We start from the raw sequence: 24034 nt of genomic DNA, 5'->3' as shown, positions 1-24034 counted from the left end.
TAAAAACCTTCGAAACCCTCTATCGAGAACTGTTTTACCCCCTGTGCTGCTTGAATTGTCACCTTATATAAAAGGGGTAACAACAAGAAGGAACAGCTGACTGGGGACTTCTCAGCCTAGTAACCTCTTCAATGGTATACTAATTGAATTTGAGAAGCATCCCTTGTTTCTACGATAGTTGTGGGCTTACACCTTGCTTACAGAAGTCTGTTATACTTAGATACCCTTCAGTGGAAACGTTCTTACCTTCAACTTATGACGAGATACCATCTTTACCGTTGAACTGATACGAACTCATACTCTCTGCCTCATGTATAATACAGAGGACAAAGTAAAAGTTCCATCCCTTTTTTGTACCTAAATCAATCTGTGGCTTTTCCGTTTTCGCAAATGAAGCAATTATCAAATGTTAAGCTTCTGCCGTACTAACCCCGTGCCTCTTGTAAAATACTGATTGAAAAGATAACAAGCACGTAAAAGCCGAAACGCGGAACGAGTGAACGGATCGAAATTTTTCGTGCCTTCCAGCAATTCGGGTTTTGCTGTGATCATTCAGAGGGGGTGAGGGGCTTAAACTAAAATTATTCTTGTGTAGAGTGTGGAATCCCTTACTTTAAGTGTTGGCTAATTGTCTCTGAAGTGCCTCGAAGGATTATCCGTATATAAGAGATCACATATTCCCAATTGCTAAATGCTAAATAGGTTGCAGCAATTACTTTTTTCAAGCACAGACACACACAACACGTCATTTGCTTTATCATACATTCATAGTCAATTGTATCATGTCTTCAACCAACACTACTGAGAAAACGAAGGAGCAAAAATTCCATGAATACATATTGAGCTTGCCCCAAGACAAAGTTGACGCCATCAAAGGAAAGCCATTGGAGGTGTTGAAAGTAATCGACGACTATCCCGAACGCTTTATGGACATTGGCCGTCAAAAGGGCGAGTTAATCACTGCGGAGATCAGAGAAAAGAAACCTAAAGTTATGATCGAGTTGGGTGGGTACTTGGGCTACTCAGCAGTCTTGTTCGCCAATGAATTGATTAAAGATCCCGAAGCCAAGTACTATAGCTTCGAGGTGAATCCAGAATTCGCCAAAATTGCCACCGATGTCATCCGCTTGGCTGGATTGTCCAAGAAAATCGAAATCATTGTTGGAAAAGCCGCCTACACATTGGTGGACTTCAAAGAGAGATTCAACAAGAATGGTCTGTTTAAAGCGTTAGATTTCATATTCATTGACCATTGGAAGGATCTATATGTGCCTGATTTGAGAGAGTTGGAGTCTCTCAACTTTATTGCACCGGGTACTGTGATTACTGCCGACAACATTTTGATGCCCGGTGCTCCCGAATATGTCAAGTATGTCAGGTTATCTCCAGAAGAAAAGAAGGAATATAACGAAAAGAATCCAAACCCTAATGGTGATGAGTTTTTGGGAAGATGGAATATCTTGTACGACACTGATACTGTCAAAGTCGAGTACCCTGGTGGCCGTGTAGATGCTATTGAGATTACTAAATGCACTGACTATCTCTCTGGATGAGTATATAAATGTTTTGATAAATTTTGTGTGTAGTTTGATATAGGAAATCAGAAGTATCCAAAACAAAAATTTATATACTGCGCTGAAACCTCGTCACTCTCTTTTCCAACCAACATCACACACCAAATGACAGACTTGACCCCACTATTTACACAATGTGTGAACATTGTTCAAACTGAACTTAAACCCAAGAAACAACTACATCCCCAAGAGAAACCTTTGTATCTAATTAAGGACAGCTTTAATAAAGAATGCGTTGAATTTTACCACGTTTTAAGCAGCTTGTGTCAGTTCATTACGGAAATAAGAGCCGAGTATCTCGCTGTATCAGATAATGCTTCCAACTCCGCCTCCAAGGACAAAATTGACGAAGAGTTCAATACCAGAGTACAGCAATGTTTTAAAAAACTCGGAGCCTTGGAGTCGTACGAGACAAAGCGACAGCAAATGGTCAAGGCAACGTTGCTGAAGCGGTGGTTTTTCCAAGATAACGGCGAACAAGATTTATATTTCGAGACTGAGGCAAGCCACAGACACCAGGTCTTGCGGTTCTTGATGGAGTCGCTCGTTAATTTATCCAAAACGTATGAAAAGATGCAACGTAAACGAATCCAACGTGAAAAACAACTAAATTCATTAAATTTTCAAAACATCAATGACGAGTTGGAGAAGGATTTAGATAATTCGAAAATGTTCACTAGTCTAGACCAAATACAACAGGATATCGAAAAGAAGGAGGAAATACCGCAATTCGAATTGAGTCAGGAACAGATTCAAGAATTGGAATCTGAGAATAAAGAATTGCTCAATTTGAAAACAACTCAATTAAAACAAGTGGATAATATTCAACAATCTATACTTGATATAGTAAATATCCAAAATGAATTGAGTTTCAAACTACAAGAACAAGGCGATCAGATAAATAATCTAATGGACACACACTCGGAAGTGGAGTTTGAGGTCAAGGAAGGTAATCGAACCTTGAACAAGGCAACAAGAAAGAACAAAAGAGGAGCAAATTATCTAGTTTCTATTTGCATTCTATTAGGCTGTCTTTTGGTGATTATAGACTTTTTAAAGTTTATATAGCGTGGGGAGTAATTGTAAACAGAAGAATTCCAATTTGAGGTATGCACTCTACATTATCATCACGATGGCACCTCACAGTTGATACAACTTTGTATATTCTATATAATGACAGGGCCACAACCGTATCAGATTTCGGTAACTTTTCCTGCCCCTATTGTTTGCCCTTCTCTTCGAAGAACAATCCTGCCCAATTTCGAATTGCCCTCATAAGTAGTCAACGGCAATGACGCACCACCGTCAACCTCAATCTCGATTAGTGCATCCTGCTTTGAAGTCAAATGCAAGATTTTTTTCTTCTTCTTTTTATTTGAGTTTGTGATTTCTAAAATATTGGTGATCCTTGCTGGAACTTGACTACTGTTTCTGAAGAGCACAAATGGCATACCCACAAGAAGCGGTTTATCCATATTGAACAAATGGACAGATGCAGTAAACTTTTTAACTGTCCTGATCGATGATAGCACTTTTGTAACTACATCTCCGATTCTCACCACATCTGCTGACTCATTTGAAACTTGACTACTCTTGAATAACAACGTAGCCAATTGACCCCCAATAGCAAAATCAACTGTCTTTTGAGATACTTGCAATGACAGAACTTGCAAGCTCTCATCGCTGGGATGGAATACAACCGTCTCTCCTGACTGTATAAACCCGCTATTTATTTTACCAATGACTTTCAAATCACCTTTATCTTTGTACACGTCATGAACCGAGAGGTAGAATGGCTCACGAGACACGGTATTCCTCCCATCTTTCGACAATGGAACATTTTCAATATACTGCGCTAATGTTGGGCCGTTATACCATTTAAATGACTCGATAGATGGGTCCCTCTTTACCACGTTATTACCAGTCAACCCTGAAATTGGCACAAAATCAATTTGTTTTGGCTTGAAATCCACATCCGAGCTTGTCAAAAACTCCAATAATTGGGTCTTTATTGTCTCAAATCTATTTTCACTCCAGTCCTCCTTGTCCATTTTGTTTACAACAACACAAATGTTTTCGATACCCAAATTCTTTGCCAATATTGTGTGTTCCTTGGTTTGTCCATCCAAGGCAAACCCGGCTTCAAATTCACCCGTTATAGAATCAACCACCAACAAGGCAAAATCAGCATTTGAAACTCCACCAATCAACTGTGGCACGAAGTCTCTGTGACCGGGAGCATCAATAGCAGTGAATTTATTGGACTCAACTTCGAAGTCAGTGGCACATATGTCAACAGTGACTCCATGACTTCTCTCTTCTTCAGTTTGGTCCATTATCCACGCCAAAGCAAATGAGCCTTTGCCGATTTTTTCACTTTCCTTAACAAGCTTGTTGACGGTTTTGGCGTCGACTATGCCATAATCGAACAATAATCTTCCCATGAGAGTCGACTTTCCAGCATCGACGTGCCCGATAACAACAAAAGATTTATGAGGCTTGCTGAATTGTGGGTTACTTGTAAGCTCATTGTCAATATCGAGCTTCTTAAACGGTTTTGTCTCTTTGACTTTTGTTGGTGCGCTTTTCTCCTTTGGTGCCTCATCAATCTTTAAATTGCCAACTCCTTCAAATGCTTGCTTCTGTGCATTTAATATCTCGTCATCTGGTGATGGCTTATTAAAGTTATTTTGTGCCTTGTTGATTTTTTCTATAGGAACATCGATGTTAGTAATCAGGTGAAAAATAGCATCATTCAATCGTCTTCGCTTCAAACTATTCTCGTAGCTTGTAGGTTGGTCTTGGAACCAGAATATGGATATGTCATCCCTAGGGGTATTTAGAATAACTGAGTCATCCAAAGCAATGTCAAAAGAAATCGGCGGCTCCTTTGAGTCATTATATTGTGCAGGAAGTTTGAGGGTGGCAACATTCTCTCGTGGTGGTGTCTGCGTCCTCTCAAGTTTCTTTCTTAGTAAAGTTGGAGGCGGCAGCAGTGTGGATTCATCTTTGCCTGCTGATGCATTAGATGTAAACTGATCCAAGATCGAACTTGACGAGTACCCTGATCTTGCTTTCGCCAATCGCGACAACTTTGATGACGTGTGAGGTGGAGCCTCCGTCGGCACTTGCACATCCCCCAGGCTTTCACTAAGTTCTTGTTCTCTTTTCTGAGCTCGTAGTTTTGCCAATTGGGCTAGTTTGGACATGACTGATGGTAGATCTTATGGTTTGCAATAGAAGTGTTTAATTTCTCATGGATATTTTTTTTCTCTCTCTCGTTAGCATTGCTTTGGTTAAGAAGACGATTGGAAGGTTAGTATAAAGCAGATACATACTCTTAAAATTCGATTTCAATTCTTCGATTGATGGCTCGAGCTCAAAGTAGTTGAAATAGAGGGCCTCTTTTAACGCTAAATCAGGGATTTCATCATTATAAGACTTTAGTTTTGTTTTCAACTGTGGTAAAAGATCGTGTAATAAATCGTATTCTTCATTGGTTAATTTGTCCTCATCAAATTGTTCTAACTCTTCTTGTGAGTCGTAGTGTAGTTCATCTTCGTCATAGTCCATCTTTGTCTATGTGTGGTGGAAGGATATCCTCTTTGAGCTGTGTTTTTGACAAAGATTGCACGTTTTAAGTCTGAGAATTTTTCAAGACACATTAAAGTAGGGTTCGCGACAAAGAAAATCATGGAGCTTCAGTTTGTAAAGTGTATACTGATGGATTCATTGTTTAGATCTCACTATCAGTTATACCTTCCACAAATGGTACAGATGAAACAGAACTTGATCTTTTGAAACTGTGCAGTACTTGTCATTTAGTTAGAGGTAGCTTTCAGTTGTTTAGACAGCTCAACATTTGCCAAAGATTAAATCAATTATCATATATTCAACTACAAACATATTCAGCCTTACTGTCTTTTTAACAAATCGACACCAAGAAAATCTACAATCGCTTTAGACGCAGCCACGACTTCCTCATCAAAATACCTCCTTCCGCTTAGTTGTAGAGCAATTGGTGCCCCTACAAATTGTTTAGGGTCATAACTTCTATTCTCTAATTCCTCCATGCCACTTCTGTATTTATAATCCAAGTCCTCCTTTTGCCACACATCAATTTTGGGATCCTGAAATAACCCTGTTTGAAAAACTAAACTTGGGAAATCTAACAAGTTGTAAATCAAAGTGTAGGATTCGTTGTATACCTCTTCTTCCTTTGGAGCAACGTTATCGTAGGCAGGACCAAGGAAGAAATCAATTTTATTTTCAATAAGATAGTCACTATATTCCTCCCTCAATCTATCCCTTTTTGAGTTAAGTTCACGATTCTCATGAACGGTTAACTCCCTTCTCCCTTCACCTATGTTCAAGTACCATTTTGTCAATCTTGGTAATGGCTCTCCCGATGCTGAGAATAACTCACGCAATTCTCTATTACCATCACAGGTGGATAGCTTCGCAGCTACATCATACGCCAATCGTCCATTCTTTGGCACAAACTCTACTAACTCAACACCAGCCAGTTTCAACTTTTCGACTACTTGGTTCAATCCACGGCGAATAGGTGGCGTTGCCCTGCAAACACCATCGTCCCTAACAACGGCAATTTTCAATTTGGACAATTCGGGGACAGGAACTTCTCTCCATTCCATTGGCAAACTCCACGGATCACGAAGCCAGGGTTTGCCGTCATTTATGTACAGCTTCATGAACAAGTTAATGTCCTCAATTGTTCGTGACAATGGCCCAAGCACCCCTACCACACTCTCTTGGCCACCTTCTCCCCCAACTAACCCTCTACAAGAGATTCTCCTTGACGATGGTCTCAATCCATGGCACCCTGAAAAGGCTGCTGGAGATCTAATGGAACCACCAATATCCGAGCCAACACCAATAACACTTCCGCCATAGGCAATATTTGCTCCTTCACCAGATGATGAACCACCGCTTGATAAAAGTAGATTGAAGGGACATTTTGTAAACCCAGTTATATTATTTCCAGAGTCTAACGGCAACAAAGCATGGGGTTCGTTAGTTCTAACGTAGAAAACAGCACCTAAATTGTACAAAATTGTTGCAGTTACGGCATCTTTGTCAGCTATGTTGTCTAGCAACGACACAATGCCCGAATGTCCAATCCTGCCTTTTAATGATATATGCTCTTTTAGAGATATCGGCAATCCATGTAATGGACCAACTGTCTTACCATGTGCTGTGTAATATTCATCCAATTCTTTAGCCCTTGCAAGACCTTCGTCAACAAAGAATTCAACGGCACAATTGGTAAACTGATGAGCTAAAACGGCTCTCTTGGTAAAAGCTTTAAACACCTCAACAGCAGTCCACTCACCAGAAGCTATTTTATAAGCAATCAGAGTTCCCAGGGAATCCGTAATCGCAAAATCATGAGGCGACAACAACTTTTCGTCGTATAAATATTGCATTGCATTGAATTGATTTGCTTTCAAGCTGTCAATTGAGTCTGGCAACTCCACTTTGAGTTCTGGGGGAACCGAATCATCTAGCTTTTGACGATATGCTTCAATTTTTGGAATCCACTTTTTAAACTTGTCAGGATCCTCATACCCAGAAAAATCATCTTTGGTTAACAAGGAGTAGAAGAGTTTGTCAAGGGATGGATCAATTGTCATTGTAGTTACTATGATATGGCTTAATTGCAAGTGTGATCCAACGTTTGCTTTGTCAATACCATCGGCTAATTATATATCACAAAGTGGTGAAATTCTCAGTTGTGGGGCCGTTATCTCTTTTTTTCGGGATACAGGCGCCTGTGCTTTGACACTTTCCTCTTTCAGCGCGGAATTTTCTTCCCTTTTAGAAATGTCCACCAAACGGGGTTTGGGGGTTTCATAGCCACACTGAGAGCAGTTTGTTAACATGAAGACCTACCGCACGGGTATCTCCACCCCTTCCCAAACTTCTAAATGGCATCAACTTACTATCCGTACAATCTGATTGTCACTGATAGAGAATTGCGCAACTGCTGAACCTTCAGCATACGAGATAAAGACATCCTTCATACGTTGTTTATTACTATCTAATCTAATGCAACAAGTTGACCTTCAAGACATCATCAACAATGAGTTTACCAGCAGCTACAACTTCCTCGTCACGATATCTTCTTCCACTCAATTGCAAGGCAATTGGAGCATGTTTGAATTCCTCTGGCTTATAATTCTCGTTCTCCAACTTTTCCAATTTAGATCTATAGATATACTTTTTGTCCTCCTCGGTCCACACATCTATTTCTGGGTCCTGTTTCAATCCAGTTTGGAAGGCCAAGGTTGGAAAGTCCAAGATATTAAATAAAGTAGTGTACGACCAGTTATAGATACGGCCTGGACGAGGTGCAACATTGTTGTACGTAGGGGACAAGATGAAATCAACCTTGTTCTGCACCATGAAATCATTGTACTCGTTCCTCAACGCATCTCTGATCATATTCAATTTACGATTTTCTTGTATTGTGTAATTTTTGGCACCTTCCCCGTAGTTTAAGCTCCACTTGGTGAGTTTCTGCAAGGGTTCACCGCTCTTTGCCAATAACTCGCGCTGCTTTTCATTACCGTCGCAGCAGTACATCTTGTTGATGGTTTCATACGCCAATTCAGTATTTGGTGGAATAAATTCTACAACATTGACACCTGCTTCTTTCAACTTGTTCACAACAGTGTCAACACCACGTCTGATCGGAGGCGATGGTCTAACCAACCCATCGTCTCTAATAACAGCTATTGTCAAGTCCTTGGCATTAGGCTTGGAAACCTCTCTCCATGGCATGTACAAGCACCACGCATCTTTGTCCCATGGCCGTCCTTGATTTAAATACGTCTTCATCATGTAGTCGATATCACCAATAGTTCTAGTCAATGGACCGTACACTGCAGGAACTGATTCTTGACCACCTCCTGATGAAACACCACCTAATGTTGACAATCTCCTTGTTGTTGGTCTCAATCCATGGCACCCAGAAAATGCAGCGGGTGATCTTACAGATCCCCCAATGTCTGATCCAATACCAATGGCAGAACCACCAAAAGAAACTATTGCACCTTCTCCAGACGAAGAACCACCACTTGACAACGCAATATTGAAAGGGCACTTAGTCTTTTCTGAAAAATTGTTTCCTGAACACAAATGCATAAGGGTTTGTGGTTGCGTGGTTCTGACATAAAACACGGCCCCCAAGTCTGAAAGGATCTGGGTGGTGGCAGCATGCTTTGATGGAATGTTATCGATCAATCCCACATACCCCGCATGTGTGATTTTATCCTTGTACCCTGATTGCTCTTTCAACGATATAGGAACCCCATGCAATGGACCAATAAGCTTTCCAGTCTTTTTCTGGTAATCATCCAATTTTTGAGCATGTTTCAACCCTTCATCGACAAACAATTGATGTGCACAGTTTGTGAATTGTTGGGCTATGGTTCCTCTATGTGCAAATGCTTTGAGAACTTGTACTGCTGTCCATTTCCCATCTCCAATATTCTTTACAATATCGGTGGTTGATGAATCAGTTATTTCAAATTCCTCAGGAGTGAGTAACTTGGCTTTGTACAAATAATCAACGGCGTCAAGTTGTTCACCAACCAAGTCGTCAATGGGTTTTGATAATTGAACCTTGTATTCATCCAAGATTGCATCTTGCAATGCTTTCTTGTACTTTTCCAATTTTGGAATATACTCTTGGAATTTTTCAGGATCCTCGTACCCCTCAAATGTTTCGTAGGTTAAAAGTGATTCAAATAAAACATCCTCTATATGCGGGTGTTCCGTCATGGTATTCAAGTGTTGAAAAAATAAAAGAAAAAGGTAATGATTAATGATTCGAATAAGAAGGTATGCTTAGATGAGGATTATATTGGTCCTTTATATGTACCCGATTTGAGACCACCGATTGGCATTACATTTCGTTTGTGTCTGATTCGTAATTTAGCGCATTTGATTTTTGCCTAATTAAGTTGTATTGGTGGTGGGGCAAAAGCCACAGGAAAATAAATCTACCCGGCAATAAATTTATTTTTATCTTATCAATAGATATAATTTATTACATACACACACAACACACACACACACACACACGCTTTACACGGCATTACTCTTGTGCTTAACCTTGCATAAGACAAAACACTTCTTTTGATAAAGACGACTACTAATATATACACTTGAGGGTGTACTAAGAAGGAATACCCTTTGCTGAGTAAGCAAGGGTTTGTTTCCAGATGGTGACGGGGAGTACTGTAATTTGACCCCGCCTTAAGCGGGTCGAGCGCTACCTTTATAGTGGAGAAATACGATACGCCACTTAACAGGGTCAACAAAAAGTGTCTGTAGTTCATTCATATACAGTGTAATAATAGTTTAATAAAGTTTCAGCGGCAACTGTTTTAATGCTTGAGCAAATTGACCTTCAAAATATCATCCACAATGACTTTTCCAGCAGCAATAACTTCTTCATCGCGGTATCTGCGTCCACTCAATTGTAAAGCAATTGGAGCGTGATTAAACTCTTCTGGCTTGTACATTTCATTCTCTAATTGCTCCAACTTAGATCTATATTGGTGCTTCTTATCCTCTTCGGTCCATACATCAATTTCTGGATCTTGTTTCAATCCAGTTTGGAATACCAATGTTGGGAGATCTAAAATGTTGAACAAAGCAGTGTAGGACCAATTGAACACTTCACGTGGATGAGGGGCAACATTGTTGTATGCTGGTGATAAGATAAAATCGACGTTGTTGTCAACCATAAATTTGTTGTATTCGTTTCTCAATTCATTCCTGGTCATGTGCAATTGACGAACTTCAGGTACGGAAAACATCCTTGATCCATCACCATAATTCAACGACCATTTGGTTAATTGAGTCAATGGCTCACCACTTTCACCCAACATTTTACGGTTAGTCTCATTACCATCACAGTTGTACATCTTGTTGATTGTTTCATACGCGAGCTTGGTATTTGGAGGTGTAAATTCGATGATATTGACACCCGCTTCCTTCAACTTCTCAACCACAGTGTCAACACCACGTCTAATTGGTGGAGAAGGCCTAACCAAGCCATCGTCTCTAATAACTGCAATAGTCAAATCCTGCGCACTAGGCTTTTCGACTTCTCTCCATGGCATAGAAATTAAAGAAGCATCTGAATTCCAAGGTTTACCCTCATTAAGGTATGACTTCATCATCGTCTCAATGTCTTCCACTGTTCGAGCTAATGGACCAAAAACTGCTTGGATAGTTTCTTGTCCGCCTAATGATGAGGTACTACCTTCCAATGATACTCTGTGCGTAGTTGGTCTGAGTCCAAAGCAACCAGAAAATGCCGCTGGTGATCTGATTGAACCACCAATATCGGAGCCAATACCAAACACAGAACCACCAAATGTAACGACAGCGCCCTCACCTGATGAAGATCCACCACTTGACAAAGAAATGTTGTAAGGACACTTGGTTACATCGGAGTAGTTGCTCTCAGAACACAAGTGCATAAGTGTTTGTGGTTGAGTGGTTCTAATGTAAAAGACAGCTCCCAAGTCGTGCAAGATTTGAGGTGTGACACCAAATTCCTCAGTCAAGTTATCAATCAATGCAACGTAACCTGAATGGGTCACCTTACCTGCATAGTTGAAGTGCTCCTTCAATGAAACAGGAACGCCGTGCAAGGGTCCCACCAATTTACCATTCTTCTTTTGATATTCATCCAACTCTTCAGCACGTTTGATACCCTCATCAACAAATATTTGAAGTGCACAGTTGGTGAATTGATGAGCAATAGTTCCACGGTGGGAAAAGGCTTTAAGAACTTGAACAGCAGTCCACTTACCGTCTGCAATGTTTTTAACGATTTTCGAAGCAGTTGAATCGGTTATTTCAAATTCTTCTGGCGTCAATAACTTTTCCGTGTACAAATAATCAACAGCGTCAAGCTGGTTTTTGACCAATTCCTCAATTGGCTTAGTCATGTCGACTTTGTATTCATCCAAAATGCTTTCCTCTAATTCTTTCTTGTATTTTTCCAATTTTGGAACATATTTCTTGAATTTTTCAGGATCCTCGAACCCTGCAAAAGATTCGGTGACTAAAAAGGACTCATATGAAACTGATGGAGACATGATTGCGTGTTGCTAAAAATTCGCGACTTTTGCTGTTTACATAGTGAGATGCCTTATTGAGCAGAATCTTCCAAGGTATTTATAAAATATGCTTATCGCAAAAATTGGCGTTGGTTGTAACTCCATTGGGTTACAAAGAAAAACGTTGCGTCGCTTGGTAAACAATGGAGTTACTATCGTTCTTCGATTGCTCCTTTTGTGACACTACAACAATGCGTGGTATTATTCAATCTTGTGGAGATAACCAAGCACAGTCTTGGGTGCGTGATTTTCTTGCACGGATAGCCAGGTTGATGTTGCCCTTGGAGTATCCATAATCGGGCCGTTATGTGGGGCATAAGGATATATGGAAAAATAAAATCCCTCAACAAAAGTGCGATTGTGCCAAGCTAACCTGTAAGATCTTTAAGAAAATAATTGCAAACACGCTAGCTTGGTTTGTATAGCACAATACCCATTCATGTGTATGAAGGTGATGTGTGATAAAAAAACCCCACAATGCAAGATAAAGTTCCTTCCAACGAAATTACACCCCACGTCTTACCCAGAGAGTTCTTTGAATCAAGCTTGGTAAATTGTTGATCAATTCATTTTATACTTTTATAATTTCGTGGAGGTTCCACCCCACCAACGGTAAATGAAATTCCTTCAAAATAGGGGGTGGGCAAGCCATATCAACCCACGTTTCAAAATGATTTACATTGTGGGGGTGAGCCAGAATAAGAGGGTGAACTACTATTTGACTGTCACAGTTGACCAATCAGACTTCTCTTACATGAACATGTCCTCACTAGGTCAATTCTTTGTATTGTACATTTGCGAAACATAGTTTATATCAATAAGCATTTCATCAAACTTCATGAAATAATTTAAATGGTTTTATCTGGTTTTACAGCAAAAATGTTGAGTAGTATATAGCATTATGCTCCAGCCTACCCTACCTGTGATTCGTTGAAAAGAGATCCTACAATTTACGGGAACAAAGGCTTTCGGAGATTTTCAGTGTTTCTTTTCTTTCTCTCGTCAATGGCAGATGATAAGACTGACTTTGATAAGTATTCGTACCACCTGCCATTTTGGGCAATCAATTGCGAATAGAGATAAGATGCGAAATCAAAGATAACCCTAGATAATGAAAGTAGATTGGTGGAAAATTGTATAACAGTACCACATAAACTCTGTTAACTATAAAATTAAAGATGAATAGAAGGTATTTCGTGTTCAATTGTTCACCGAAGTAGATGAAGGAACTATCCCAAAATGCTTCGACAAGCTGTCGCGGAAACGCATAAAAAAATTGCCACAAAATTTAGACATACCTTCTGACTACTAGCATCACTCAACCCCATGTTTGACGGTATTACGAATAACGTTATCTCCGAAATATCCTCCAGCTATGAATCAAAAACAGCCATTGATGAAAAGTTGATTGACAACTACATCCTCGCTTTGGATTTGGCTACTGTTGAACAGCCTTCATACTTTCAAAAGGTCATTCCTCTTGTGAATCAAACATTGCTTGATAACGCTTACCCCACAATTGATCCAACAGGAGCACTTATCAAGCTTCTAGAGAAGGTCCTATCATACCTCAATTTCCAACAAATCGTCGCCTTTTATCCAACGGACTTTATTTTGGAGAATTTGTTCTCTGTATCGTCAATCAGCATCTTGTGTTTGAAAATATTGACTTTAAATGTGCATCAATTGGAGACGCAGGAGTTTTTGTCTAGCAACAATGTTGTGGCTAGATTATTGAAGGTGTTTTTTGATGAAAACACGCAGATTCTGGTGTTGAGCCTGATTGAAACACTTGTTGCTGCTTTATATTCGCTGGAGATACATTTGTTAGATAGAGGACAGGATCGACTCTACTCGGTTAGAAAACTGACCAATGCCGTGCTTTTGGCTCGGTTATTGGACCTCCTTTTGATTTTGGTTGACAAACTGCTGAATTTGGATCCAAAATTGTACAATTTTAATGAAAGGGAAATTCTCACATTTAGTGATGACCCACTTTTTTTAATCCTTTTGATCCAGTTTTACATTAAAGCAATAGGGACGAATCTCACTATCGAAGGGTCAATCACAGCAGTGATGACCTTGTACAAAAAAGGTGAATTAGACGACATTGTCAACTCCGAGGTTGCTGATCTTGTAGCAAAAATGACATACCACGGTTACAAGTCATTATTGTCCGATTTTGAGATATTCAAAACTTACAACTTGATCAAAGTGTTTGACAAAGATGAAGTGGAAATAAAGCTTCTATCCAAGTCCAACCCTGGCGTGATGTACAGTCTTAACCCATCTATATACGATGATGTTTTGAAAAATCTACCTTTGTTTGATCACATATATCTTCCCATTTTGCTCAATTTCCTTGCATCACCTCAAGCTTGGATGTCGTTGAAATTGAAATTGACTAATGAGCAACTTGAATCTTTGTCGAAAGACAAATTGTTTCTGTTGCTATTGAGCATGTCAAAGTACAAGCACACAAAGGAATATCTTTTCAACAACTTGCCAAATATAATGAACAATGAAGTTATTGAGTCAGATATAAGAAACAATGATATTTGGAAGTTGAAACTACAGATTCTTGAAAACTTGAAACACAGCGAAGAAGTTTCTGGGTTTGGCATTTGGGAGAACAAGATTGAAGAAAGCTACAATTTGATGAAATTTGGCCAGAGCTATAAACATGTCCAACCTAAAGTTGAAGTTATTGATGATACTGCTTAGAAGGGAAACCAGACAGTATAGCTCAACAATAGTCTCTAGAGTATAGTCGAGTAAGTTGCTAGTATATCATCCTCGAACCCATCGTTCAATTACATTATGAGTCTCTTTTTAGAGATCTAAATACGTCTATGCTAAAACGATCCTAAACACTGCTACTCTTTTGCTGCCGCTTGCATTCGTCTGGCTCGTTTAACTGCCCAGTTCGATACAAGAACCAACAATACATTACCCACAACTATCCAGATTATCAATACCCCCAAGTTCCGTCCCAAGTGTCCCTTCCAAGTGTTGAAAAATACGACCTTCAATGCTTCATAAATATTATACATAGGCATAGCGTAACCGTACTTGTAAAATCCAGGCATCAAGACAAATGGAGCAAATGTGGCAGAAATGTTGGAGACAATGTTGAAAATCATCCATGGGGCTATTAATAGTTGTTGGTTGAAGGCCATAATAATCAGCATCACGATCTCATTAACAACTCCCACGGCGCTTAGGAAGAGGTACATAAACATCCAGAGCACAACAAATCCAGCATGGCCAAATGCAGTTTCGGTAGGAATCTTCAATGCAATTGTCATCAATCCATAAACTAATGCCAATAACAATGCATTTAATTGTGATACTATAAGTCGGTAAAACAAATATGAGCGATATTTCAACCTCTCTCTCATGATTCGGTAGATCTCCACTGAGAAGTTGAATTGGTTAAATGAAAACAATAGAGCATAAATGAGACCTAACTCTGAAGGTCCTAGAATCGCCGAGTTTGACGATGATCTGTTGTCAACAAAACTAAGAATAGGAAATGTTGTGAATATTGGGATGGACGTGTTTTGAAGAAGGTTCTCTTGCTGCGTCAGTGATAGAGATTGGATAATCTCGGGATAGACATTCCGACTAAGGTGGGTGTTCCAGTCAAATGCTACCGTGTTCAAGTTTCTAATAAGGTACTGGTTCAACGCTGAAAAATGACGACCGGTCTCATACACCACCGTGACTGTTTGGTTAATTTGTCCCAGCGTCATGTAAGTTGCATTTCCTGAAGCAAAGCTGTCGTAAATGAGCTGAGTTGCTTGTGGCTTTATGTAAAAACCAGCCCAGTACTTCTGGTGATGAATTTGTCGAACAACTTCTTCGTAAAGAGTGTTATTGTGAGATTCGGCCAAATCACGAAAATCTGTCGTGTTGATAACTTTGAAATTGGCCAAATATCTCACTTGTGGCTCCTGGAGTAGCTCAATAAATGCATCAGAGATATATGGTTGAATTTCCGTTCCATTGCTCATGAACGAAGTATCATCATTAACTACCAACATCTCCACATTCTGGAACCGTTCTTCTCGCTTGTATAATGTCCCCCAGTAGATGCTAAGAAATCCGACGTATATGCAAAACACTTGAACATAGGCCCATATAAACTTTGGTGCAACCTTTATATACTCTCTCAAACGTTCTTTATACGTAAGTCGAATAGAACCCACCAGCTGACGTTGTTTGGCTGAATCTCGTCTGACCGAATCTGGTCTGACTGTTTGCTCTTTTGCTAGAGCTGCTCCAGTAAAGCCACCCGAGTTTGCTGGAATATCGTCAACATCTCGATCGTGGTAGTCTGTAATTGGTTGTACATCCAAATCGGACGTACTGTTGTTGGACTTGTCTTGCACCTCCAATGGGTCAATGGAATCTGTCGATGTCGACATGAGGGATGTAGTTAAAGATGCAAGAAATCTATTTCTCTGGTGGTTGCAATGGTTGGTAAAGAAGTTTGTAGTAGAGTAGGGAATTAATGCTTTGGTATATACACTTCTTCGTAATTGAACAAAAACTCTACATCCATACATACATACATGCTCCCAATTAAACCTTGGCTTCTCTTGCGTAGAAAAATAAACAAATTGAGGTTTTGTGACACAATTGTTCCAGAAAAATGTCCGAGATGAATTGCACTTGGATAGAACCTACCTGATGTTAACTTCCGAGCAATATAAGATAGCAATTGCTATTGCACTATATTCCTGCCTCTATTCTGTTTTAATATTGCTAAATAGACAACCTATACATGCACCCCCTAAACGAAGCAGAATACTCAATCTGAAGCCTTTTATTGCTGCAATGCAGTTAGCCGCCGCATTATCACGAATTTCAAACATTGTTTTCAAACACTTTTGTACCACATTGACGTTTTGTTTTCATAGTCAACAAATACCAAACTTCTCCATTATATTCACTTGCTCATTCCAAAAAGGCACCACCTTTCTATTCTTTTCCATACCAAAAGTCAGCCTATAATAGAGGTATGGTTTCCAATAACTCATCACTAAATTCCCTACTGTCCAACAACTCACTGGATGAGAACCAACCCCAATCGTATGCGGGCACAACAACCAACCCACCAAGGTTAAGACAGCCGTTGTCAAGGCGATTGTCAAGCGCTGCTTCCAATATATTTACATTCGGCAATGAGCGTGATGATAACGTTGGGAATGTTGATGATGTGAGTAGAAAGGAGGATGAATCTTTGATACAGGATGTTGCAAACGACTATTTCAATGCCAACGACACACACTACGTTTTAGGTGCAGACAGTCCTCATGATTTTCAAGAAGACGAAGAATATGATGATGAGAAGAAGCGCGGTGACGAGGATGTGATCCCAAGGTCGAAAGAGTTAGAGTCGGTCCATCTGTACCAGCCAGAGTTATATTCAGAGCCACAAGAGGAGACGACAGAACCAAAAGCCACACGAATTGCATCACAACCACAAAAGCCTCGCAAATATAAGCTATGGGACGAGGAGTTCAGAGCCGACCGTATACAAATCGGGCTCAAACTATTATCCAACTACGTATTCTTACTCATAGGATTTGCCGGTGCATTGTTGTTTTACTGGGCATCTTACTACCAACGGAGCACGAGGTACAAGCACTTGAAAATGGCAATTGTGATTGCTGATCGTCAAGTAGGACAGTTGCCAAACATTGTTGGAAAAACTATAGAGTCCTACTTCACTGATGTACCAACTTTGCAACAATTGGGTAAATTTGAAATATGGGATTATGACAAAGTCTCCTCACTAGCAGCTGAGCATGGACACAACATCACGCAGGAGGTTTATCAGCAGGTGCATCATGCAAAAGTGTGGGCGGCATTTTACGTTTATGAAAATGCCACTCTAATGTGGAACCAAGCATTATCTTCGGCATCGACACAATTTGATCCAACGCATTCTCTCATGGAGGTGGTTTATGAAACGGGGAGAGACTTCAATGCCGTACTGAACTACATTATCACCATTATTCAACAAATTGTGCGATCATATCCCAATTTCGCCACTCAGAGCGAGATCGTTGCCAATATGCTCCAAACTGTTAATCAAACACAAGCATTAAATGTGATGTCACAAGCTCCACAGTTAGTATCAACTATCCCCACATTCCGAATCAATGATTTACACCCGGTTACGAACCCTGTATTTCAAGCACCATTTCAAATTGGTTTAATTTATCTTGTTGTATTTGGGTTTTTCCAGTTTATCTTTACCGTTAAAATCCACATGTATTTGGCGACAAAGATCAAAGGTTGGAGCTATATATTCTTCCGTATTTTGTCATCTCAAGTAGCTTACATGGCAATTTCATTAGGTATGGTTGTTTTAAACACGGCATTTCAACTACCTTTCAATACCGTATTTGGATACTCGGGGTTTTTGGTAATTTGGATGTTTTGCTATCTATTGATGGCATCGTTGGGTAGTATAATTGAGGTAATTGTTATTATCATGTTTCTGATAAAACCGCAGTTGATTGGATTTGTCTTGTTGTTCACGGCGGTAATCAATTTAGCTCCCATCATCAGTCCGCCCGTTTTGACGCCGCCCTTTTATTATTACGGGTATGCTGTGCCTTCAAGAAATGCTTACGAGTTGTTGCATGTTGCATATTTTGATGCTTACAAAGGTCATATGGGAAGAAATATAGGAGTGTTGTTGGCGTGGATTGTGGCAAGCAATGTTGTTATGCCGTTTATGTTGAAGTTTCTTGCAAAGAAAAAGAAAGAAGCCGATGCAAAGCAAGCGATGCAAGCAGGCGGGTGAGAAAGAGAGAAATGAGAGTATATGTTGGCACACAAAGCAAGTAATAGTAATTTTGAATGAAATGTAAGGAATTCTGTCTACAAGTGTTTATCTAAATGCATGGAAAACTCTATTCGATTTGTTAAATCACCTGCTATTAAATGTTGACCCAGGTGTTACCGCAAATACAAGTCCTCTGGAAAACCATAGTCCACAACCCCACGGTTGTGCTAGATTCGAAAACAAACGGGTCTGACACCAACGAGACCGATCTGCATCTAGTGCACCTTCTAACATTCCCATCGTAGATGTATATTTTCCTCAACGCGTCAATATTCTGAGAACCAAATTTCAATCTTGGAACCACCTCCTTGTTCGATGCTTGATCATACACAATGGCCGATGAATCATGAATCAGTCGAGTCGGCTTGCTGAATCCAACATTTAACCACTCAGTATTGTAAAAGTACAACTCGGACACTTTCAACTCCCGACTGATGTTCTGCGCATATCTATTGACTAACATGCGGGCAATGTCTTTGACATCATCGGTAATTTCGCCATGACAAACCAATTTTTGCTCAATTTTTAACGAATGGCCCTTATCCTTATTTGCTAACCTAGTAGCTAATTCCTTGGCAATCAATGCATCAGACTCGCGTAGATAATGTTCAAACAAACTTAAAGTCAATGGAGCACTCGAGCATATAGTAAAATACCGATTCAACGCCTCCTTCATAGGTGTGAATAGTTTATTACTCTCAGCCAAGTCCTTGTGCAACTTTTTCAATATTTCGTGAGTCTTGCCCATGGATGAAATTGCATACATGAGAAATAGTCTTGGCACTTTGCTCAAGATGACAGGTAACACCACTGAATTGTTGAAGTTGAGTTTGCTATTTTCAGAATCATTTCTGAAATACGAAAGTTGGAGCAATTCTTGGTTGAAATACGCCATTAGATCAATGAGCCATTTTATATTTCCAATCAATGAAATGATACATTCACCTCTAGTTGTTGAGTCTTGCAAACTATCCTCGCTTGGTTTTTTCTTTGAGATTTGGCGATAGACACTGGAAAGAGAAAACATGATGCCAAAATTTGTGCTCCTCAAATTCAAAACAATCCATGCGATATCCGACATTACCGAGTTACCCTGCGCCTCCCCTAAAATCAACTGTAATGAAAGTAGTTTTTGCAATGGAGGGTTCGATAATAACTTATCTACTGACTCTTTGCTAAATGCATCTAGTTGAAAATTGATCGATTTATGCGCCTCGCTGATTATAGACTCGAGGAATTTTCTAATCACCAACTGGATATTCTCAGTCTTTTCCGGCATCTGCTTCAACAACAATGAGCGGAGTCTTTCCACCTCCGATTGTATCAATATAATCAAATCATCAGTAAATGTGTTTGTGTAACAGGCATACGCGTGTCTATACGCCAATGCGACAGATGTGGCAAATAGCTCTCTCGGTTGGAAGCCCGTATTACGAACTTTTTCCACCGGCTTTAAGGTCAAAAAGCTGGTTTCGCTATACACTTCTGTGTACACCACCGAGGTCATATTTGGTGATACCGCCATTATCAATGGATTATTATGTTTTATATCAGGTAATTCAAATCCAACGTCAAACACTGTTGAAATTGTAGGTGGTGGAAATTGTTCATTCGGTATGTTGATGATTTTCCAAGTCTTTGTATCTAAGACATCTATATGTCCATCTTTATACAAGATCAAGCTGTGTAAGTCAGATGGTCCATTCACTATGGCTTGTACTTTTCCGTCCCTTGATATCTTGTCCCTTAGCTCAATTGTTTGCAATGGCAAATTCTCCTCAAGGGTGTTTTTCTTAACACCCAATTCAGCAAATGCGTCAGGAAGTATATCACTAGTGCTGACAACCTCGTATCTATATATTGCCACTGCTCCATAGCTGATTAAAATACTCAACTTTGAATTCTTTTCGGCCGTTGCTGACACGATATCAATCGATGATAATGGGGCAAGTGAATTTTCTCTGTACTCAGCTATTGGCTTCATTTCGTGTATTTTTTCAAGGCGCATGCTGGGAATATTCTGGTTGTCTTTGGGTGTATGATAGTGAGGATCAGTTTTCTGTCTCCTGGCTGATTCCACAAGAAAGCCCCATTCGATATTTACCGAGTAGGTGACTATGTCATCGGATAAACTGTCATGGGCAGTTATTATAACTTGCTTCTCATTGGTGAATCCAATTGATGCATTTCCAATCATTAGTGGACTCTCACTAAGGTTGATGGAAATTTTGTGGTATTCCACCTTGTGCTCCCCTTGGTAATACAACATGAGTATTCCATTTCTTCGTAGTGCCAAGCAAGCTTGTTTAGTTGGAATTGGATGCAGTACTCCATGTGATGCAAATTGGTTCACGCCGTATGTGTAGAGATAGGATTGTTCCAAATTAACTAAGCTCGCTGGCTTGTTCAAAATCTGGGGTTTTTCAATATTGAGCCATTTAAATGCAATAATAGATGCACCTGGATTAATAGGAGATTTAATATCCTGATTTATCACGTCACGGTAAATCATCTCCATATGGTTATACGAAGTCAATTCATAGCTTGGCAATTCGTCTTTGGTGTCCACCATTCCAACACCAGCGAGGAATATGTAGAAATTACCATACACGTCTGAAACTGCCAAATCTGTGCTTAACGTACTCCAGCACACCAAAGTTACTTCAGGAAGAAAGTTGTTTTCTAGTTTAACTTCGACAGGTTGTGGTGGAGCTAGCCTCCACGAATGTCCGTCAATGCTTTCAAGGTAAGTTAATAGTAAATTGTGTTTTGCTCGTTTGCAGGGCGAGGTATATACAATGAGCCCATTCTTTGACCAAGATATTAACGACGATGTCTTTTGGACATCCTCCAAATGCACATTGACTATTGATTCGTTGTTCATGGACGTCTGTCTGTCAGTGTCTATAGGATTCAGTATTGTCTTACAATTTTTATTTTCGCACTTTTCGTAGAAATAAGTTTTTTTATTATTTTAAACTTTTATTACACAAACTAAAAGCTTTACCTATAAATCTCCTGGCACTGGGTATTGACTAGCCCATTTGGCCACTTCATCACCCAACTTTTTGACTTCCTCGCTTTCATCTGCTAAATATTTGAAGCTAGCCAACAACTCTTTAGGTACCTTTCCTTGCTCTTTGCTCTTCAAATCAACGGCAATAGCCACCGCCTGTTCAACGAAATCGGCAACTTTTGAGAATTCGTCAAATCCAAATCCTCTAGTAGTCATTGCTGGAGTACCAACTCTCAATCCTGATGGGAAAAGAGCACTCTTGTCGCCGGGAATGGTGTTTTTGTTTGCTGCTATATTAGCTCTCTCCAAGACCGCTTCAAGTCTAGCGCCATCAATGTTCTTTGAGTTCAAATTGAGCAAGATCAAATGCGTGTCAGTGCCACCTGAAACTAATTGGAATCCTTTCGACTCCAATGCTTCAGCAAAGTGCTTGGCGTTATCAACAACTTCCTGTTGGTACTGCTTGTACTCTGGCTCAGCACACTGTTTCAATGCAACGGCCAAAGCGGAAATGGTATGATTGTGTGGACCACCTTGATGGCCTGGGAATACAGAAAAGTTAATCTTTCTTTCCAAATCGTATGGAATTTCCTTACCTTTTTTCGTCACCTTTCTAATACCTTTTCTGAAAAAGATCATCGATCCTCTAGGACCTCTCAAGGATTTGTGGGTGGTGGTTGTCACAATATCTGAATATGGGAATGGTGAATCAGTAACACCAGCAGAGACAAGACCAGATATGTGGGCCATGTCGGACAACAAGTAAGCACCAACTTTGTCGGCAATTTGCTTCATTCTCTTGTAGTCAATAACTCTCGAATAAGCTGATGCTCCAGCTACAATGACTTTTGGTCTAAAGAGCTCGGCGTTCTTCTCCAACGTATCGTAGTCAATGACCCCAGTCTCCACGTCTAACCTATATGGCATAGTTTGGAAATACTTCGAGACAAACGAAATTTTTGTAGTGTTGGTTTGGTATCCGTGAGACAAGTGTCCTCCATGGGGCAAGTCCAATCCCATGATCCTATCACCAACATCCAAAATTGCTGAGTATGCATACAAGTTGGCTGGTGCACCAGACAATGGTTGTACATTGACTCCCCACTCTTCTGGGTTCAAATTGAATGCTTCCAATGCTCTCTTTTGACATAAAGATTCTGCCTTGTCTATGATTTCGTTACCTCCGTAATATCTTTCTCCGGGGTAACCCTCGGAGTACTTGTTTTGCATTTCAGATCCCAACAAGTCCATTACAGCCTTTGAGGTGAAGTTTTCTGAAGGAATTAAAGTAATGGAGTTCTTTTGTCTGACTTTCTCCTGGTTCAAAATGTCGGCCATTTCAGGATCGACTTCCTGCACCGGCTTTGACAACAAAGCTTGCGCTTTTGATGAAACAGCATAGCTTCTCCTTGCTACAGCTTGAATAGTCAATCTCTGTGCTCTCAATGCACGAATGGATGTGGAAATCATTTGTGGTGTATTAGTATAGATGACTAACTATGTATCAAAGACAAGTGAAAAAAAGCGAAGAAAAAAAAAACGAGAACTGAAAGCGGCTGCTCTCCGAAATCAGGGAGATATGCACGTGACCAATGTCAATTCAGAGTCAATTATTACAGAGTCAAAAGAAAAGTGGGGTCTAACTTGTCACCGAGTCAAAGTGGATGGTTTCAGGGCAGCGGGGTGTATACTATGAGTGAACCCACAGGTACTAGACTCGGAACAGAACTGCAACAAATTAAACCAAGGATCCTCTTCTAGTTGAAAAATGGTGACTCTTTTCGCTACGTCTGGCTCGAGTATTTGACTCGTTATTTCTGACCCCTCATTAAAGTGCAATAGATTTTGCAAGGTTGTTGCAGTGGAGTAACTGGCATAGTCTAAATCATTGCGGTGGGCTTGTTTCCAGGGAAACTTTCTGTGCAATAAGTAGTACAATATTATCCCCATGGACCAGATGTCCAGTGCCTTTCCGTCATATTTCAAACTAGAATAAGTTTCCGGAGCAGCGTACTTTTCCGATCCAACCAAGCCAATTGAAGGACCTGACTTTTCATCGGCGGTAGCAAAGTCGATAATTTTCAACAATTTGTATTCACTGTCGAATACGATATTCTCCATCTTCAAGTCACGATGGCTTATGTTGCGACTGTGTAGGTATAAGATCCCCAGGCAAATCTGTTTCCAAAAACATACAATGTCTGAAATAGGTAACTTTACTGGTTCAAGAAGCTTGAGTAAATGGGGTGTGCCTGCCATCATGTATAATTTAACAGTCGAATCCAAAAGCAGTACATCGTATTTATAAACGGAAATGATATTGCAATGGTGTAATTTCAGGAGGATATGATATTCATGAAGTATTCTATCTCGGTATTCCTTCTTTGTCTCGTGCTTTTCTCGAGTGTGATACACT

The 24034-nt window shown here is 40.0% G+C and overlaps 12 protein-coding genes across 12 annotated transcripts; 4 read left to right on the top strand and 8 right to left on the bottom strand. All coding sequences in view use genetic code 12, as the record gives it.

Moving 5' to 3' along the window:
- Window positions 1-782: 782 nt before the first annotated feature.
- On the top strand, window positions 783-1553 carry CANMA_000747 (uncharacterized protein; the record flags this gene model as incomplete). The annotated part of the gene is made up of 1 exon (XM_051818132.1): window positions 783-1553. One exon carries the CDS (start codon window positions 783-785, stop codon window positions 1551-1553), a length of 771 nt encoding a protein of 256 aa, XP_051673562.1.
- Window positions 1554-1679: 126 nt separating this feature from the next.
- On the top strand, window positions 1680-2642 carry UFE1 (Ufe1p; the record flags this gene model as incomplete). The annotated part of the gene is made up of 1 exon (XM_051818131.1): window positions 1680-2642. The coding sequence occupies one exon, from the start codon at window positions 1680-1682 to the stop codon at window positions 2640-2642; it is 963 nt and encodes a 320-aa protein (XP_051673561.1).
- A 125-nt stretch (window positions 2643-2767) lies between these two features.
- On the bottom strand, window positions 2768-5147 carry CANMA_000745 (ribosome dissociation factor GTPase; the record flags this gene model as incomplete). The annotated part of the gene is made up of 2 exons (XM_051818130.1): window positions 2768-4749; window positions 4913-5147. 2 exons carry the CDS (start codon window positions 5145-5147, stop codon window positions 2768-2770), a joined length of 2217 nt encoding a protein of 738 aa, XP_051673560.1.
- Window positions 5148-5488: 341 nt separating this feature from the next.
- On the bottom strand, window positions 5489-7228 carry CANMA_000744 (uncharacterized protein; the record flags this gene model as incomplete). The annotated part of the gene is made up of 1 exon (XM_051818129.1): window positions 5489-7228. The coding sequence occupies one exon, from the start codon at window positions 7226-7228 to the stop codon at window positions 5489-5491; it is 1740 nt and encodes a 579-aa protein (XP_051673559.1).
- A 412-nt stretch (window positions 7229-7640) lies between these two features.
- CANMA_000743 (uncharacterized protein) lies at window positions 7641-9380 on the bottom strand (the record flags this gene model as incomplete). Its single annotated transcript, XM_051818128.1, has 1 exon — window positions 7641-9380. The coding sequence occupies one exon, from the start codon at window positions 9378-9380 to the stop codon at window positions 7641-7643; it is 1740 nt and encodes a 579-aa protein (XP_051673558.1).
- A 608-nt stretch (window positions 9381-9988) lies between these two features.
- Window positions 9989-11716, bottom strand: CANMA_000742 (uncharacterized protein; the record flags this gene model as incomplete). The annotated part of the gene is made up of 1 exon (XM_051818127.1): window positions 9989-11716. The coding sequence occupies one exon, from the start codon at window positions 11714-11716 to the stop codon at window positions 9989-9991; it is 1728 nt and encodes a 575-aa protein (XP_051673557.1).
- Window positions 11717-13063: 1347 nt separating this feature from the next.
- On the top strand, window positions 13064-14461 carry HSM3 (Hsm3p; the record flags this gene model as incomplete). Its single annotated transcript, XM_051818126.1, has 1 exon — window positions 13064-14461. One exon carries the CDS (start codon window positions 13064-13066, stop codon window positions 14459-14461), a length of 1398 nt encoding a protein of 465 aa, XP_051673556.1.
- Window positions 14462-14613: 152 nt separating this feature from the next.
- SNG4 (Sng4p) lies at window positions 14614-16167 on the bottom strand (the record flags this gene model as incomplete). The annotated part of the gene is made up of 1 exon (XM_051818125.1): window positions 14614-16167. The coding sequence occupies one exon, from the start codon at window positions 16165-16167 to the stop codon at window positions 14614-14616; it is 1554 nt and encodes a 517-aa protein (XP_051673555.1).
- Window positions 16168-16763: 596 nt separating this feature from the next.
- SNG3 (Sng3p) lies at window positions 16764-18560 on the top strand (the record flags this gene model as incomplete). Its single annotated transcript, XM_051818123.1, has 1 exon — window positions 16764-18560. One exon carries the CDS (start codon window positions 16764-16766, stop codon window positions 18558-18560), a length of 1797 nt encoding a protein of 598 aa, XP_051673554.1.
- Window positions 18561-18696: 136 nt separating this feature from the next.
- Window positions 18697-21486, bottom strand: MED16 (Med16p; the record flags this gene model as incomplete). The annotated part of the gene is made up of 1 exon (XM_051818122.1): window positions 18697-21486. One exon carries the CDS (start codon window positions 21484-21486, stop codon window positions 18697-18699), a length of 2790 nt encoding a protein of 929 aa, XP_051673553.1.
- Window positions 21487-21609: 123 nt separating this feature from the next.
- On the bottom strand, window positions 21610-23088 carry SHM1 (glycine hydroxymethyltransferase; the record flags this gene model as incomplete). Its single annotated transcript, XM_051818121.1, has 1 exon — window positions 21610-23088. The coding sequence occupies one exon, from the start codon at window positions 23086-23088 to the stop codon at window positions 21610-21612; it is 1479 nt and encodes a 492-aa protein (XP_051673552.1).
- Window positions 23089-23265: 177 nt separating this feature from the next.
- Window positions 23266-23739, bottom strand: PRR2 (Prr2p; the record flags this gene model as incomplete). The annotated part of the gene is made up of 1 exon (XM_051818120.1): window positions 23266-23739. The coding sequence occupies one exon, from the start codon at window positions 23737-23739 to the stop codon at window positions 23266-23268; it is 474 nt and encodes a 157-aa protein (XP_051673551.1).
- Between the last annotated feature and the right edge of the window lie 295 nt (window positions 23740-24034).

The sequence above is a fragment of the Candida margitis genome (genome assembly GCF_024628925.1).
Source record: "Candida margitis strain CBS 14175 chromosome Unknown scaffold8, whole genome shotgun sequence".
NCBI lineage: Eukaryota > Fungi > Ascomycota > Pichiomycetes > Serinales > Debaryomycetaceae > Lodderomyces > Lodderomyces margitis.
This window is presented reverse-complemented; position numbering and strand designations above follow the sequence as displayed.